Source organism: Equus przewalskii, chromosome 12 (genome assembly GCF_037783145.1).
Source record: "Equus przewalskii isolate Varuska chromosome 12, EquPr2, whole genome shotgun sequence".
NCBI lineage: Eukaryota > Metazoa > Chordata > Mammalia > Perissodactyla > Equidae > Equus > Equus przewalskii.
Genome location: NC_091842.1, coordinates 41,544,782 through 41,559,667, shown reverse-complemented (window position 1 = coordinate 41,559,667; position 14,886 = coordinate 41,544,782). Strand labels below are relative to the sequence as shown.

The 14,886-nt window shown below is 65.6% G+C and overlaps 1 protein-coding gene across 5 annotated transcripts in view; it reads left to right on the top strand.

Moving 5' to 3' along the window:
• Positions 1 to 4,215: 4,215 nt before the first annotated feature.
• Positions 4,216 to 14,886, top strand: part of BAIAP3 (BAI1 associated protein 3) — a 15,581-nt gene continuing 4,910 nt past the window's right edge. For 2 of the 5 annotated variants that reach the window (XM_070567070.1, XM_070567067.1), the window contains exons 1-19: positions 4,242 to 4,348; positions 9,318 to 9,458; positions 9,733 to 9,820; positions 10,020 to 10,100; positions 10,459 to 10,566; positions 10,991 to 11,050; positions 11,194 to 11,260; positions 11,362 to 11,557; positions 11,931 to 11,975; positions 12,105 to 12,182; positions 12,305 to 12,407; positions 12,713 to 12,820; positions 12,917 to 13,012; positions 13,143 to 13,246; positions 13,678 to 13,798; positions 14,093 to 14,217; positions 14,295 to 14,385; positions 14,569 to 14,625; positions 14,717 to 14,814. In XM_070567070.1, the coding sequence (XP_070423171.1) occupies positions 9,328 to 9,458; positions 9,733 to 9,820; positions 10,020 to 10,100; positions 10,459 to 10,566; positions 10,991 to 11,050; positions 11,194 to 11,260; positions 11,362 to 11,557; positions 11,931 to 11,975; positions 12,105 to 12,182; positions 12,305 to 12,407; positions 12,713 to 12,820; positions 12,917 to 13,012; positions 13,143 to 13,246; positions 13,678 to 13,798; positions 14,093 to 14,217; positions 14,295 to 14,385; positions 14,569 to 14,625; positions 14,717 to 14,814 (1,757 nt within the window). In that variant the 5' untranslated portion in view covers positions 4,242 to 4,348; positions 9,318 to 9,327. Of the gene's footprint in view, positions 4,349 to 6,844; positions 7,041 to 9,317; positions 9,459 to 9,732; positions 9,821 to 10,019; positions 10,101 to 10,458; positions 10,567 to 10,990; positions 11,051 to 11,193; positions 11,261 to 11,361; positions 11,558 to 11,930; positions 11,976 to 12,104; positions 12,183 to 12,304; positions 12,408 to 12,712; positions 12,821 to 12,916; positions 13,013 to 13,142; positions 13,247 to 13,677; positions 13,799 to 14,092; positions 14,218 to 14,294; positions 14,386 to 14,568; positions 14,626 to 14,716; positions 14,815 to 14,886 lie in introns of those variants that run through there. The other 3 variants (XM_070567068.1, XM_070567066.1, XM_070567069.1) reach the window with 3 other exon arrangements.

Sequence of the window (14,886 nt, the reverse complement as noted above, 5' to 3'; positions counted from 1 at the left end):
CAGCCTCCAGTTTGAGGTTGCCATGACGACAAGTTGCCAGGTTGGAGGGCCCAGCACTGACTTAGGCTGGCTCGAACCGGTCTGAGCTGGCTCCAGCAGGGAGGAGCCCAAGGAGTGCTGGTTGGGGATTTGTCCCCAGCTGACCCTGCTGCTGAGTCTGGGGGTGTCCCGCCTCAGGGGCCCAGGAGGCTCATCTGGAGGTCTCCATATGCTGTGACTCCGTCTGCAGAGGCCATGGGCCCGACGGAGGGGGCTGGCTCTGGACCATGGGGCCGGTTGGGGCTGGAGTGCTGGGTCCTATCCACCCTGCTGTCCCCAGACCCGAAGGGCTCTAGCATCTGTCAGGAGGTCGTTTTCCCTGAGCTCCTGCAGCAAATGAATGTCGCAGGGCTCAGGCTGGTCACTGTCCCCCCAGGCCTCTGCCCTTCCAGGTGACCCTTCCACCCCTCCTTCCAGGATGCCCTTCTGAGGAGAGGGGCCTGCTCCGTGCTCATGCTGCCCACCCCTCCAAGGGGGTCTTGCCTTTGAGAAAGGAATCTGGAGCCCCCAGAGCCGGCGACAAGGGCACCTCAGCCCCCAGTTGTGCAGAGAATGATGCTGGTGGAGGAGCTGCGTGCTCGGCCCACTCCCAGCTCTGCCTCCTGAGATGGCCCGCCCTTTGCCCCCTGGGCCCTTCACAAAGGGGTGAGTGCAGGAGGCGCCCTTGCTGGTAGGTGGCCCCTGGCACACTCACCCATGAGCCACCACCTGACGGGGAGGCCCAATGGACAGACAACTGATGGCGCTCTGTGGCCAGGTTGCCCTGGTCTCACAAAGAATTGCAAAGCCCTGTCTGGCCCTCACACTCCCCTGGGTCCCACACAAACCTCAGGTCTGAGGCCCGAGAGCACCCCAGCCTGGCGCAGGCCCCACCTGTCAGCTGCTAGCTACAGGACTCTCCCTGAGCTTCCCACTGCACCCCAGGAGCCAGCATCTCAGGCCAGGGACCAGACCTGGGGCCAGACCCCCTCCCACCTGGAGCGGCCTCTGCAGGCAGAACCACCCAGGATGGTGAAGGCCATGGGACAGGGTCCTCAGTCCTCAGGGTCCTCCAGCCCGGGGCAGGCGGGGACCCTGGCCCAAGTCCCTGGGCTCTGCCCCCACGGCTCCGTGGCCCGCCCCCCTCCCTGCCTCTGACCTGACAGCTGCTGGGGGCCCGGAGGGCGGTGGGAGGAGCCCGCTGCCAAGAGGCTGTGCCTGCAATTCCAAGGGCTGCCGCCAGGGGGCGCGAATCGCGCGTCACGAAAACCGTGGACGGCCACGTGGGCCTCCCCGAGCCGCCCCCGCACCTCCCGTGGGTGGACCCTGTCTCCCTGCGCTTCGGCAGAAATCACAGTGTTTGTTCAGAGCCTGGTGTTTTCCTCCCGGCCCTAAGGAGGAAAAGCCACTCCCCCTGCCTGCCAGATCCTTTCCTGCCCAAAGCTACCCAGTGTGCACCCCACCTCTCGCAGGCCAGCCCTGACCCCTCTAGGCAGGGTGTCTTGTGCCCTATCCCGCTGTGACATGGGCGCCCGCGCTGCCCCCTCACCGCCCGCCAAGCACGGCTCCGCCCGCATTCGGGGTCTGGGGCAGAGGGCCACGGTGACGCCTTCAGAGCCAGGTCTGGGCCACAGGCACCGCTGTGGGGCGGCCCGCCTCCCTCCCGGCTGTGGGGTCACACAAGGATGGGTTTCCACCCCCAGCCTATGGAGGCGGAAACAGTCCCTGAAGGAAAGAGCCTGTCCCCAAGTCCCTGGAGGTCGAGGCGGATGGAGGCCGCAGTTCCCACCCCCGTCGGCTGGAGGAGGGCGCAGCTGACGCTAACAAGCATCGGCTCCGCGAGACCCCCCGCTGAGGGGTGGGTGCAGGTGCTATCTGCATTTTACCAGTGAGGGAAACTAAGGCCCAGGCAGCGCGGGGAGTGGGGATGGAAGGGGGATGGGCCGACTTCAGTCTCAGAACAGATCGGGAGAATAAAGGGGTCGGCTAGGAATGGGACCATCGCTCCCTCCCGGGGAAGTGTTTGTGGAGGGAAGCCCTGGGGGTTATCCTTTCCTGGGGAAGCTGAGGCCCAAGGCTAAGTCCTGGACAAGCCCTTTCCCCCCTCTGGGCCTCAGTTTCCCTATCTGTAAGAGAGGGTGGTGAGGTCTCTGGGGGCCCTCTGCCCCAACAGGCTTCAGTATTCCTCTTAGGGCTGGTTCCTCTGCGCAATGCCACCGGTGCCCAGCCCCTCAGGGCCTGGGACAGGGGTGGGAGCAGGGGCCCCCTCCCTGGCAGCTGCCCCTCCTAACTTCCTGTTTACAGCAGCTGCCGAGTCTCATCTCTTCACCCCAAAGCCATTACGATCACCATGGCAACCAGGCCTGTGTTTGTGCCAACAGGTTGGCAGAACCTGACGCAAGACTGCGGGGCTGGGGGCATCAGCTCTGAGATCCCGGCTCAAAGCCTGCCAGCCCCCAGGGAAGGACATCAGCCCCCACCCCGATTCACGTCCCCTGCAGAAAGAAGCCAAGGGGCAGCTATGGCACCAGGTCCAGGTCCCCTCCCCTGTCGCCTGACTCATCTCTGTCCCAAGCAGTTTCCTGACATCCCCACCCCCATGTGCCTGGCTGTGCTGGGTCAGAATGGAAGCAGGGCCTGGGGGCAGAGCTTCTAGGAGGACCCACTCCGCCGTGCTGCACTTCTGTCCCCCAACCCTGCATTCTACCCCCCCACCCTGCATTCTGTCCCACCCCATCATGCATTATACCCCCCACCCTGCATTCTGTCCCCGGACCCTGCAGTGCTGTCTCCCCTCTACCCCAGTGTTTCTGGGGCTTGTCCTGCACAGAGACACTGGCTGCATGGATATGAGTGAGTCTGGATCTAAAAGTTGCGACAGGTGGTGGCCCCATCAGAGCAGTGTCTCCCCATCCTAGGGTGAGGGGAGAAGCACCTGGGTCTCCCTGGGCTAGGGAAGCTGGGCCATGCTTCCCCCCGCTCCCGCCAAGTAATGGGCAGTGCTGGGGAATGACAGGTGAGTTGTTTCCAGAGGGGGGGGCCTCCCTGCATGGAGCTGCTCTGGAATCCTGTTCCTCCAGCCTTTAGCCCTCCACTCAGCTCAGCTGACCCCTGGCCTACCCGGAGTGAACCATCCTTGTTTCCGGGCCTGAGCTGGAGTGGGTGCCAGGCCTTTCTGTTCCCCACGCTGCCTGGAGCCCCACCATTAGAGGTGAAGTCCTTTGTGGTGAAAGCTCCAAATCCCAGTCTGATCCCCCGAGTGTGTGGTGCTCTGAGGACCCAGCAGGACCAGCCAAAGGCAGGGCCAGGATCCAAGGACCCTGTGCCCCTCAGACAGGCCCAGAACCTCAGAGCCGCGCCCACAGTTCTGCACGTGTGTTGCCAGGACCCCAGGCCCACCAGGAGCTTGTTAGAAATGCAGATGGTCAATCTCTGCCCAGACTTTGGCGATCAGCGGGTCTGGGGCTGCCCAGCCATCTGTTTTAACAAGCTCTCCAGCTGGCCACTGTGCAGTGCACCACTCCAGTCCAGAACACTGCGATGGAGATTGAGGGGGGCACTGGCCCAGAGAGGGGGCCACGAGGGTGGGCTGGCAAGAGCCCAGGCCAGGGTGCAGCCCAGGCCTGGGGGTTCCAGCTGGCTGTGGCCTGGCACGTGGCACAACCTGGGCGTCGGGGCCCTCCCCTAGGCCATGGGCATGATCACCTCAACAGGTGGTCAGGGTTGTCTGGGGGTCCTGGGTTGATGTCTGCAGAACCCCCTCACCCGAGTGTGGACTGTCCCCTCTGAGAAGAGGGAGCAGTTAGGCCTGCAGTGGCACAGTCCCCAGACCCAGGCCGACTCCAGGTTGATGCTGGGGACAGTGCTGGGCTGGGAGGGCCACTCCCAAGACGGCTGCGCAGCCCTCCAGAAAAGTCTGCGCTGCGTGCCCCGCATGTCTTGCTGGTTTCGGTGACTCTGGCTTCTCTGGGGCCCCGGGGAGGGGGTCCTGACGCAGAGGGGAGCCTGCTCCCTGCTCGACACCCACCTGTGGGTGGACTGACAGCTCCGCGCCTCCCCCCCGGGGGAGGGGGCTCCCTGGCCAGGCCCCGGGGGCGCAGGGACCTTCGCCTGCCCCCTGGGCGTTGGGGACGCGGGGGCGGGGCGGGGGCGGAGCGAGCAGCCCAGGCCCCGCCCCCGCGCCCCCCGCCCGCCGCGGCGCTCGGCCCCCAGCGCTCAGTCGTCGGCGCGCGCGGCTGCGAGCGGTCGGGCTGCCTCGGCGTCCCCCGAGCCGCGCCGAGCGCGGCGCCCCCAGGAGCCCCGTCCCCGCGCCCTCGCGGCCCGGTCCCCGGTGAGTGCCGCGGGCTCCCGCCCCGCGCCGTCGAAGCTCTGCCCGGTCGGCCCCCTTCGGCCGCCGCCACCTCGCGCCGGGTCGGGCTCCTGCGCCGCCTCCGCCGGGACCCCTGGGGGGCGCGGGCAGGCCCCCGAGGCGCAGGGTGGCGGGAGGTCGCGAAGACGCACCCTGGGCCCCAGGGAAACTGAGGCGGGCGCGAGCTCGGAGGAGCGGGTCTGGGGGCGTTTCTCTTTCTGCCCGCGCCTGGCGCCCGCCGCGGACCGTCCCCTAGAAGCGCAGGAGCGGGCGGGGCGCGGGGGACAGGGGACAGGACGCCAGCGACCTCCATTCCCCACTGCCCGGGCCGCCGAGCGCGTCCAGAGCCGGCCCGGGGATGCGCAGGGGGACCCCGCTCCGACCACGGCGTCCCTACCCCGGCGGAGGCCGCAGGTGGCGCGGGGCCGAGGACCCCAGGGCCACCCGCGGGGGGGAAGACGCCCCCGGCGTCCGGTCCCTCCCACCCTCCCGCCGGTCCTCGCAGGACCCCAGCCTCACTGAAGTCCCCGGTCGTGCAAGCCCCGCACCTTCCTTCACCTGTCTGGAGGGGATGTTAAAAAAAATACACACTCACCGGACCGGCTTCCAGACTGCCCCGGACCACCCGCCCACCAATGGGGGCAAGACCCCGACAGAACTGGGGGGCCCCCTGAGGCTCACTGAGAAGAGGGGGGACGGGAGGGAGGGGCGAGGGGATGTCGGGGAGAGAAGTGGGATGGAGGGACGTCGCGGTAGAGACAGGTGGGTGAGACGGCTCGGAGGGGGCTGGGCTGGCGGGTGGGAGGGGCATCGGAGCAAGAACTTACAGGAGCAATTTCATTTTTCCTGCGTTCGTTCTAGAAGCATCTGGCTAGCCATTTACAGCTGGTCTCAGGCTTCACAGAGTGCTAGGTCGGCCTACAGAGCTGGTTAAAATAAAGATTCCCAGGCCCCTCCCCAGAGATGAGGTTGGGTTGAGCCCCCCGGGGAGGAGCATTTGTAATGGTCACTGTGCGCAACGGAGCACTGACTGGGGAGTCAGTGAGGCCACAGAGAAGACAGCTGGAAACCCAGTAGGAGAGTGAAGACGGCCATGTGTGGGGGGCAGGGGGCGTGCCCAAGTCAGTGGGCCACTTGCCGCACACCCAGGCCAGCACCAGGGACCCCTACCCCCAAGTCCCCAGGGGCCAAATTCCCATAGGAAGCACCCCATCACTCTGAAGGTGTCTGTTCACTTCCACGGTGGCCAGCCAGCTGCTGGGGACACTGACTAGGGAGACACGTCTGGTTCTCTGGTTAAGCTCTGCTGCCCCCAGACTCACCTGCTTCGGTGCCACCTGAGCCCCCAAGTAGACCAGCAGGAGGTTGTTGGCTTAGAGTGCTGGGTTTGAGTCCTGGCTCTGGGCAGGTCACCCCAGCCCTGGGCTGTGAAATGGGCCAGTAACATCTGCTTTGCAGAGCTGCCATTTCCCATGCAACCTGGACCTCGGGGACAGCCCTGGAACGAGGCAGGCCTGTCCGTTTCTGCTCGACCCTGGTGCTGGCTTGGCATCAGCGCCTTGGCTGGCCTCACTTTGCTCATTGGACAAACAGGAGCTGTGATTCTGGTCCTGGTGGCCAGGCATGAGCAGGGATGGCGATGGAGAGCTCAGGAAGGAGTCCCATCGGGGCCCATCAGACAGCGGGGGGGTCCTCTGCCGCCCTGTGCCCACTTCGCTCCTGCCCCCTGCGGGCTGAGGGCCTCCGGCAGCGCGTGCTTCCTGGGGGTCGGCCACAGGCCCACTGTTGGTGACAGCTCTGGGTGAGGTGCCGGCTGGCTGAGGGGCCAGGCTGTTGGGGGCAGCGAGGTCATCAGCTGCCCAGGCAGCCCAGGATTCCCAGGGGGAACTGGAGGAGTTTCTGGGACCCCAGGATGTGCCATCTCTCCTGGACACCTGTGCCCAGACACCACGGCTGCCCCCATCCTGGCAACAGCCTGAGGGAGGGCACCAGGAGGTGCCGCTCAGCAGAGGGGAAGGCCAGCCCACCTGGACCCCAGGACTCGGGACATCCCAGGGGCTCAGTGATTGCACACCAGAGCCGGGGAGACCTGGACTCCATCCCAGGCCTCCTGCTGGCTCTGTGGCCTTGGACAGGTCCCTAACCCCAGGCCTCAGTTTCCCTGTCCGGATGAGGGGAGCAGAGCAGCTCCCCCTCTCTGGGGCTGGTCTGAGGATCATCAGGAGGGGTGCCCCCCACCTGGAACATTTTGTTCACTCAAAGACACCCTCAGTCCCTGCAGCTCAGGTCCCTTGGCTCCTGCGTCACATTTGTCTCTGGGACTGTGAGCCCCTGTAGCCCCTGTCGCACGCAGACGCAACTGGCGGTTGCCCTGGCAACAGCTCAGTTGGCGGCTGCTCCCCTGGCTTTGGGGGGCTGCGGGGGGAGCGGCCTCTTCCGCTCAGCTATGGAGGGGAAGGGGGGGCCCGTGACGACCGGCCCCCTGGGGACCTCAGGGCTGGCTGCAGGGGCACCAGCTTCTGGAAGCGCATGCCCAAGCTGCGGAGCCCCCATCTTTGGGGGGAGGCACTGACACGTGTGAAGGAGAGGGGCTGATTTCTGGGATCTCGAGCTCTGCCCCCACAGGGGGATGCACCACTCGCCCTTATTGTCCCCAGCACTCGGGTCTGGCCAGGTGAGAGCACATCTGCTGGGTCCATAGGACCAGGGTTGGAGCATCAGGAAGCAGGACGGGGTGCTGTCTGGGGTGGTGGCCTGAGCTGGGAGTGGGTTCAGACCAAGGCCAGCAGCCCTGGACCACTGAGAGACAGACAGACAGACACAGCTGAGAGCAGGGGTCTGGTTCCCTCAACAAAGTCTCTTTAGGACCACAACGTGCCAGGCGTGCCCCGGGCCCCAGCTCTCCTGGCAGAGCCTAAGGTTTGGAGAAAGAGGCAGTAGAGGTTAAACGGGGACTGCCCCCAACACGGGTGTGACCTCTGAGCAGCGGGCATGGCCTGGGGAGCTGGCCCGGGCACACCGGCCAGAGTCGGCTCTGACCTGGCCCTCCCGCCACTCACTGCCCCGGAGATCCAGGCGAGTAGAGTTGGATCTGGCTGAGTCCCTGTCTTCTATTTTGTCAAATGAAGATGACAGTTGCCTCTGTTGGCAAGTGAGCATCAGCTAGAAAGGGGCCCCTGAGTGCAAATGCCCCCATGGGGCATAGTCGGGGGCATGATGTGTCCTGTACCCCAGAAGCCACAAGCCTGGGGAGGGAGCCCGGGGGTGCACCGAGCGGCAGAGGTGCCCTTTCCCCTGTAGTCTTAACCGGGAGAGTGAGGAGACCACACAGGGGTTTCGGGGGCAGCTCAGGGCCCGAGGCTGTTGCATGACGCAGGGAGAAGTGGGTGCTTGGGCCTGGGCGTGCGGTGGTACAGGCGGGCTCGAGGGCCTGCAGCCGCTTAGTTGTCATCCTGCCCTTCCTTCTGGGGTCTTCAGGGGACAGTGAGTCCATGTGGAGGAGACATGCAGGTGTGACAGCGAGCCGGCCTTCCTCCCTGAGCCAGGCTGGCTGGGCTAGGGGAGACTGGAAACAGCCATGAGTACGAGCCAAGAGATTCCAGGGGACTCCCAGGGCCTTGCCACCTGGACAGGAAGGTGTCCTGTTACTCATAGGTGCCCACTGCTGGGGTCACCGGCTCCAGCCCCTCCCCGGACTGCAGACTTGCTCAGTCTGAGCCCTGCCCTGCCGCACACAGATTCTGGCCACACCACAGGACGACAGGACTGAGGTGGCTTCAGCGGGTGCGTGGGCAGGGGGCTCCTGGGCCCAGGCTCTATTCCTCCATTTGGCAGAGAGCCCTGCTGTCCCAGCCGAGACATCTGGGCTGCTGCAAGCAGGATGCTCACAGTGGCTCGGTTGCCATGGCAACACAGGGGTCTGGGAGTGGGAGCTGTGGCCCCCACCCCAGCACTTTCCAGAAGGGCAGGACTTGCTCCATGGCTCATTTCTACTGATTGCGGGGAGCAGGCTCTGCTCGGGGGGCAGCCCACGGGGTGAGGATAGGGTATTGATCTGGCTGTGCTTGGAGGGTAAGGACCCCCAGTGAGTCCTCTCATGCATCTTGGCCACGTGGGCTGAAGGCCTGGTTGCAGGGAAGCCCCAGGTGTGGTGGCTGCGGCTCCACTGGCCGTGCCCACTGGCCTCTTCTTGCCCAGGCCCTTCTCCAGGACATCTCCGGGGTTCTGGCTAGGGCTTGCCTCCTCCAGGGCCTTTGCCTGCCCTGGCCCAGAGTAGCCTGTGGGTGCTGAGTGAGACAGTTTCTCCCACATCTTGGTCCCCCGAGCGAAGCCCCCAGGAGACAGAGGCACTCCCTGTCGCATTGTCCTAAGATCCCAGGGACACGGCCAGGGTCCCAGCCCTGGATGGATAGCGGGTGGGAGCGTGGAAGAACTGCCCCCCCCAGTGAAATCCAGCAGCTCCCAGCGATGGAGCAAGGACTGTGCCCAGCACTACTGTCACCTCTTACAGCCCTGTCCCATCCCCAGAGCTACCCTGCAGGGGTCTCCCATTTTGCAGATGAGGACACAAAGGCTTAGAGAGACCAAGCAACTTGCCCAGGCCACCAGCAGGAGTTCTCATGGCCCCTTGGGTACCCAGCACAGTCCAGGGTTGGGGGTGGGCTCCCGGGCCTCTGCTGTCCCCACCCCCACCTCTGGTGGCCTTGATGGTGCCAGGTGCCCCTCCACCAGCCACTGCTCCCTCGGAGGCGCTCCTCCTCCTGCACCACGGGCAGTCCCATCAGGAGGCTGTTCCGGCCCGTCAGGAATGCGGCTTCTTCTGTGGGTTTTTGCTTAATTCAGTAATTGCTCGATGTAGCACCTGACGTGACTACTGGGGACAGTGTGGCAGTGCCACTGACCGAATGAACGAGTGGAAACTGGAGGCCCCGGCTGTGCTGTCTACCCACAGGTCGCCCGCCATGTCCACCCTGCTGGACATCAAGAGCAGTGTGCTCAGGCAGGTGCAGGTGTGCCCGTCCTTCCGCCGGAGGACCGAGGAGGAGCCGGGGAGCACCAGCGCCGACCCTCAGGAGCCCCCCACAGGGGCCTGGTGGGTGCCCACGGCCCCACCCCACACAGTCATCCTCACTGGACCTCACACACCAGCTGCCCCAGCACAGGCCCCCAGGAGAGCCCAGGAGGGCCCAAACCCCAGGCCAGGGGGTGCACTGTGCCCGTCATACTACACCCCAGCTGTGCAGAGACCCGGGAGGCCCCCCTTGGTCGTGTGGGCTGGTTGCTGGTCCCGGGCAGGGGCTGGTGCGTGCTGTGAGCCATGAGCTTCCAGGAGCATCAGCTGACCTCCAGCCTGGCCTTTCCCACAGGAAACCTGGGGATGGCGTGGAGTTCTTCTCCCAGATGCGCCGCATCCTGAAGAAGGGGGAAGGCAGACAGGGCCTGCCGTGCCCCGAGGTGAGGACAGGGCTCGGGCCTGCTGACCGCATGGGGGCACCGTGCCAGGCCTCCCCAGAGCCTTCCCCCTCTGCCTCCAGCCTCCGCCCCTCGACTCCCTCCCTCCCTGGAGCAATCCCTGCCCGGCTGGCCGCGGATCCTGGGGGGGCAGCCAGGATCCCTACCCTCGGAGGCCCTCACCCCAGTGCCCTCCTCACAGGTCCTCTTGCGCAGCGGCTCACCAGCCCCCGCTGAGCCCGTGGATCCCAACCGTGGCCTGAGAGCCCTGACCCAGGAGGAGGTGAGGGGCACAGGGTCTGGCCCCAGGGAGGGGCTGTGAACATGTCTACTGTGTGCTGGGCCCAGGGTCTGGGGATAGGTGGATAGCAAAGGTGGCAGGAGTGGATGGCTCAGGCCTCCCATGGAAGTGAGTAAGGAGCGGAGGTCAGACGTGAGGAGGGGCCCCCAGTGGAGGGCGTGGCAGGTGTAAAGGTACTGAGGCAGAGTCTGGGCTCTGCCAGTGAGGGGGGCTGCTGAAGGCTGGGGGCTGGGCATGCAGGGGGTGGACACAAGCAGGCTGAGACCCCTCTGTGGCCAGGGCTGAAGAGAGACAGGGCGGGGTGGCCTGGACTCAGGTGTGCTCCCCACCCGACCCACAGGTGGAGATGCTCTATGAGGAAGCCCTGTACACGGTCCTTCACCGCGCAGGAACCATGGGCCCTGAGCAGGTGAACGACCAGGAGGCCCTACTGAGCTACCTTCAGCAGGTGAGCCCTGTCAGCCCCGCCCACCCTGCTGGCCAGGCCTGCCCTGCTCTGAGGATTCAGACCACTGCCCACCCCTGACCCACTCCCGTACCTGCTGACATTCTCATTACCCGAACAGCACACACACACACACATGTGCGTGCAGGCAGACACGCACACACAGGCTGACAGGCACACCCAGAATGATGGAGCGATGGACAGACACACACAGAGAAGGGTAGAAAGAAGGACAAACCAAGGGATGGACACTCAGGAGGAAGGATGGATGCACAGACGTACCTTTCCTCTTCACCTGTGTTCTCCCCCGACCCGCGAGGTTTGCAACCAGGCATCCCTGCCTGGGGCCATCCCTGAGGTCCCCGGGATGATGGCCAGCCCCGCCTCAGCGGTCACCTGGGCCCTCACACCTGCCTGCCCTGCACAGGTGTTCAGCACCAGCCCCGAAGAGCATGCTGAGGCCGTTGAGCGCGTGAAGAAGGCCAAGGTGAGGCTGCTGCCCACCCAAGCAGACACTGACCTGCCGCAGTGCCCTTGGCCAGGGGTGAAGGGGTGAAGCGGGCACAGGGCAGGGCCCTGTCATGTCCATGCTGAGCCCTGGGAGGTCCCTCGGCACCCCTCTGCCTGCAGGCCCCTACGTACGCCCTGAAAGTTTCCGTCATGCGTGCCAAGAACCTGCTGGCCAAAGACCCCAATGGTGAGTGGGGACCAGCCGGGACCTTGGCCGCACCCAGGCCTTGTGGCCATGGAGGGATGGAGGGCCTGGGGTCAGAGGCTGAAGCACCCACCGTGTCCCAGGCTTCAGTGACCCATACTGCATGCTGGGCATCCTGCCGGCCTCGGGCACCCCGCGGGAGCCAGGCTCGCATAAGGAGCAGCGCTTCAGCTTCCGCAAGGGCAGCAAGCGTGGCGGCCCACTGCCAGCCAAGTGCATCCAGGTCACCGAAGTCAAGAGCAGCACCCTGAACCCTGTCTGGAAGGAGCACTTCCTCTTGTAAGGTCCCTCGCCCAGCTGGGCAGCAGAGTGGTCAGGCATGGGGCTGCTTGCAGGGCCAGAGCCGGTCCTGGGGCTGCATGCAGGTGGCTGTGACCTGAGAGGGACAGCTCACAGCTGTCCCTGGTCTCAGTGACTGCCCCAGGGAAATGAGGGGGGCTGGTCATATGCCCACTTTCCAGAGGAGGAAACTGAGGCTCTGAGAGGGGCATCATGCCCCCATGGCCACACAGTCCAGATTCAAACCTGGGCAGCCTGTCTCCAAAGCAGGAGCTCATGACCCCTCCCTGTGGCTCTGGAAGTTGTCCCTGCCCCAGCCCTGGACCGAGGACCACCCCGAACCCTCATGGGCATCACTCTGTTCTCCTTATAGTGAGATCGAGGATGTCAGCACGGACCAGCTCCACCTGGACATCTGGTATTGGCCTCTGTGCCCTGTAGGGCTGGGGGTGTGGGCGTCTCTGGTCTGGGGGGAGTGGGGGGGTGTACTCAGGGCTGGACTGGGCTCCAGGCAAGCCAGGCCCCCCCCTCTTGTCCCGACCCCCAGGGACCATGATGATGACGTGTCCCTGGTGGAAGCGTGCAGGAAGCTGAATGAAGTCATTGGCCTGAAGGGCATGAGCAGGTATGTCAGGTGGGACCCTTGTGCCCCTCAGACCCTGCACCAGCAGCTTGGCCTCGGGGGCCAGTGCGTGGTGGCTGGCTCCCCAGGGACCACAGACATGATGCCCATCCTGCTCTGCCCAGGTATTTCAAACAGATTGTCAAGTCAGCCCGTGCAAATGGGACAGCAGGGCCCACGGAGGACCATACCGATGACTTCCTTGGGTGCCTCAACATACCCATCAGGGTGAGTGGGCACAGGGGCTTCACTCATGCAACCTCTGCTGGTTGCACCACCCTCTTGGGGGACTGCCCATGGCTGTGTCTTGTGATCCCCCAAGAGTCTCCCGTCCTTCTTGGGCTTGGGGGGCCACCGTGCTGGGTGGGGGGGCAGGATATCTTCCCAGGGCTTCCTGTGTCCAGGCATGCTGAGCACTCACTGTGTGCTGGTCACACGTGTTCAAGGGGGAGAGGAGGCCTGTGTTCTCCCAGTTCCCAGAGGGTCTGTGGGAGGAAGAGGGAGGAGGACTTGTGTGACCCCCCTTCCTCCAGGAGGTGCCTGTGGCTGGCGAGGACCGCTGGTTCAAGCTGGAACCGCGCTCCAGTGCCTCCCGCGTGCAGGGCGACTGCCAGCTGGTCCTCAAGCTCATCACCACGCAGGTGGGGAGCCTCGGGGACCCCACCCTGCACCCCCTGCCCTGCACCCCCACCCCTGGGCTGGGGCAGAGCTGGTGATGGGCGGTCTCTGCGTTCCAGAGGGACACAGCCATGAGCCAGCGCGGGCGGTCAGGCTTCCTGTCCTACCTGCTGCTGCTCAGCCGTCTGCTGCAGTTCGAGCACCGAACTGACGAGGTAGCGGTGTCCCCAGAGACCCGGGGGGCGGCCAGGCGTGGCCTAGGGAAGGCGACCGGGGAGGCCGGAGATCAGGGCTGGGAGGGGATGGGGGTCTTCTGTCTCCACCCACGTTCGGCCTCTTCCCCAGCCCAACTCGAGCAGCTGGCGCGGCGAGCTCAGCGGACCTGCGGCCACCGTGCTGTGCCTGCACGGCGCGCAGAGCAACCTGTCGGCCCTGCAGCTGGCGGTGCTGTGAGTGGGCGGGGCCGCGAGGGCGTGGCGTGGGGAGAGGCGGTGCTGTGATTGGGGGGCAAGGGAAGGGGGCGGTGCTGCCGGTGGGCGGGACTGAGTGGGTGTGACCCCTAGCGGGCAGGGCACTAGGGCGAGGCCGGGGAGGGAGTGGTGCGCTGTGTGGGCGGGGCCCTATAAGGGGAGGGGCGGTGAGTGGGCGGGGCCTGGCAAGGTATGAGGCTGCGAGTGGGCGGGGTTCTGGAAGGGGCGGGGTGTCTAGTGGGCGGGACCGCGATTTGGGCAGGTGGGGCTTTGAGCGGATGGGGCCGCGAGGGGGCGGGGTGGGAGCTGGAGGCTCACGCCGGGCCACTTGGGGGACACGGTCTTGGGGGACACGGTCTTGGGGGACCGGACGTGACGCCGCTGTCCCAATCGTGGGCGGGCCCCCACAGGCACTGGCAGGTCAGCAGCCGCCACCATCAGACCCGGACCCTGGACTACGGCTACCTGCTGGGGCTGCTGGAGGACATGCAGGCGCACTGGGAGGAGTCGGCCTCGCTGCCCCAGGAGCAGGTGGGCTCGGCCGCGTTGCTGAAAATGCCGTTCCTGGAGGGTGTGCCGTGGGCCTGCTCGGGCTGGGCAGACAGTGAGGGGCCGAGTTCTGCCCTGGCAGGAGCACGGCCTGGAAAGTTGATATGGAGTTAAACGGGTGAGAGAGGCTGTGCACTTGGGTCAGCAGAGCAACAGAGAAGAGTGGGGCAGAGGAAACAGCTGTGGTGCCGTGCAAAGGGCAGAGCCTTGAGGACGGGCTGGCCCCGCCAGGGGAGGGCGCTGAGGGATCAGCTCTGAAGGGCCCTGTCCCCCCAGGAAGAGAGCCTGGCCGACAGCTTCTCCGCCTTCTCTGAGTTTGGGCTGCGGCTGCTGCGCCAGCTCCGAGACTACTTCCCTGCCACCAACAGCACGGCTGTCTACCGCCTGGAGCTGCTGCTGAAGTGGGTGCAGCCGTGCGTGGGGTCGGGGTAGGGGACCGGGTGGGGCAGCCTCCATCAGCAGGCGGCCCCTCACCCAGGTGTCTTGGCAAGCTGCAGCTCTTCCAGCCTGCCTTTGAGATCTGCCCGTTCGAGACGGAGCTCAACATGGACATCGCTGCTGCCCTGAAGGTGCGTCTAGGAGCCTGGTCTTGGCTAATTGTCCAGCCCCTGCCCTGCATCCCACAGCTGCCCTGCCCCCACGCCATGCCCCACTCCTGCCCCTGCCCGGTCCACTGGCCCTGGCCTGCTGTACTGCACACTCCATTGCCCTTCCTCCCTTCCACCACGCTGCCCTGGTGGTTTGCCTTGCAGAGAGGCAACCGGGAATGGTACGACAGGCTCCTGAACAGCAAGAGTCCTCGCGAGCAGGTGCCGCTCAGGGCCATGGCCACAGGGGAGGGGAGGCGGGTGGCAGGTGGGTGCAGGCCAAAAGGTCAGTGTGAACCGGGCTTCCTTGCAGCCGGGGCCACAGCGCCTTGTGGGGCTGGTCGAGCTGGCTGACGCCGTCTACGAGGACCTGCAGTCCTGCTACGGCATCTATGCCAGCCTCTTCCACAGGTGGGCCCAGGGCTCTCCCTGCTGCCCCTGCACCCAGCCCTTCAAGTGCTGCCGCCGGGTGGGGGTGGGGAC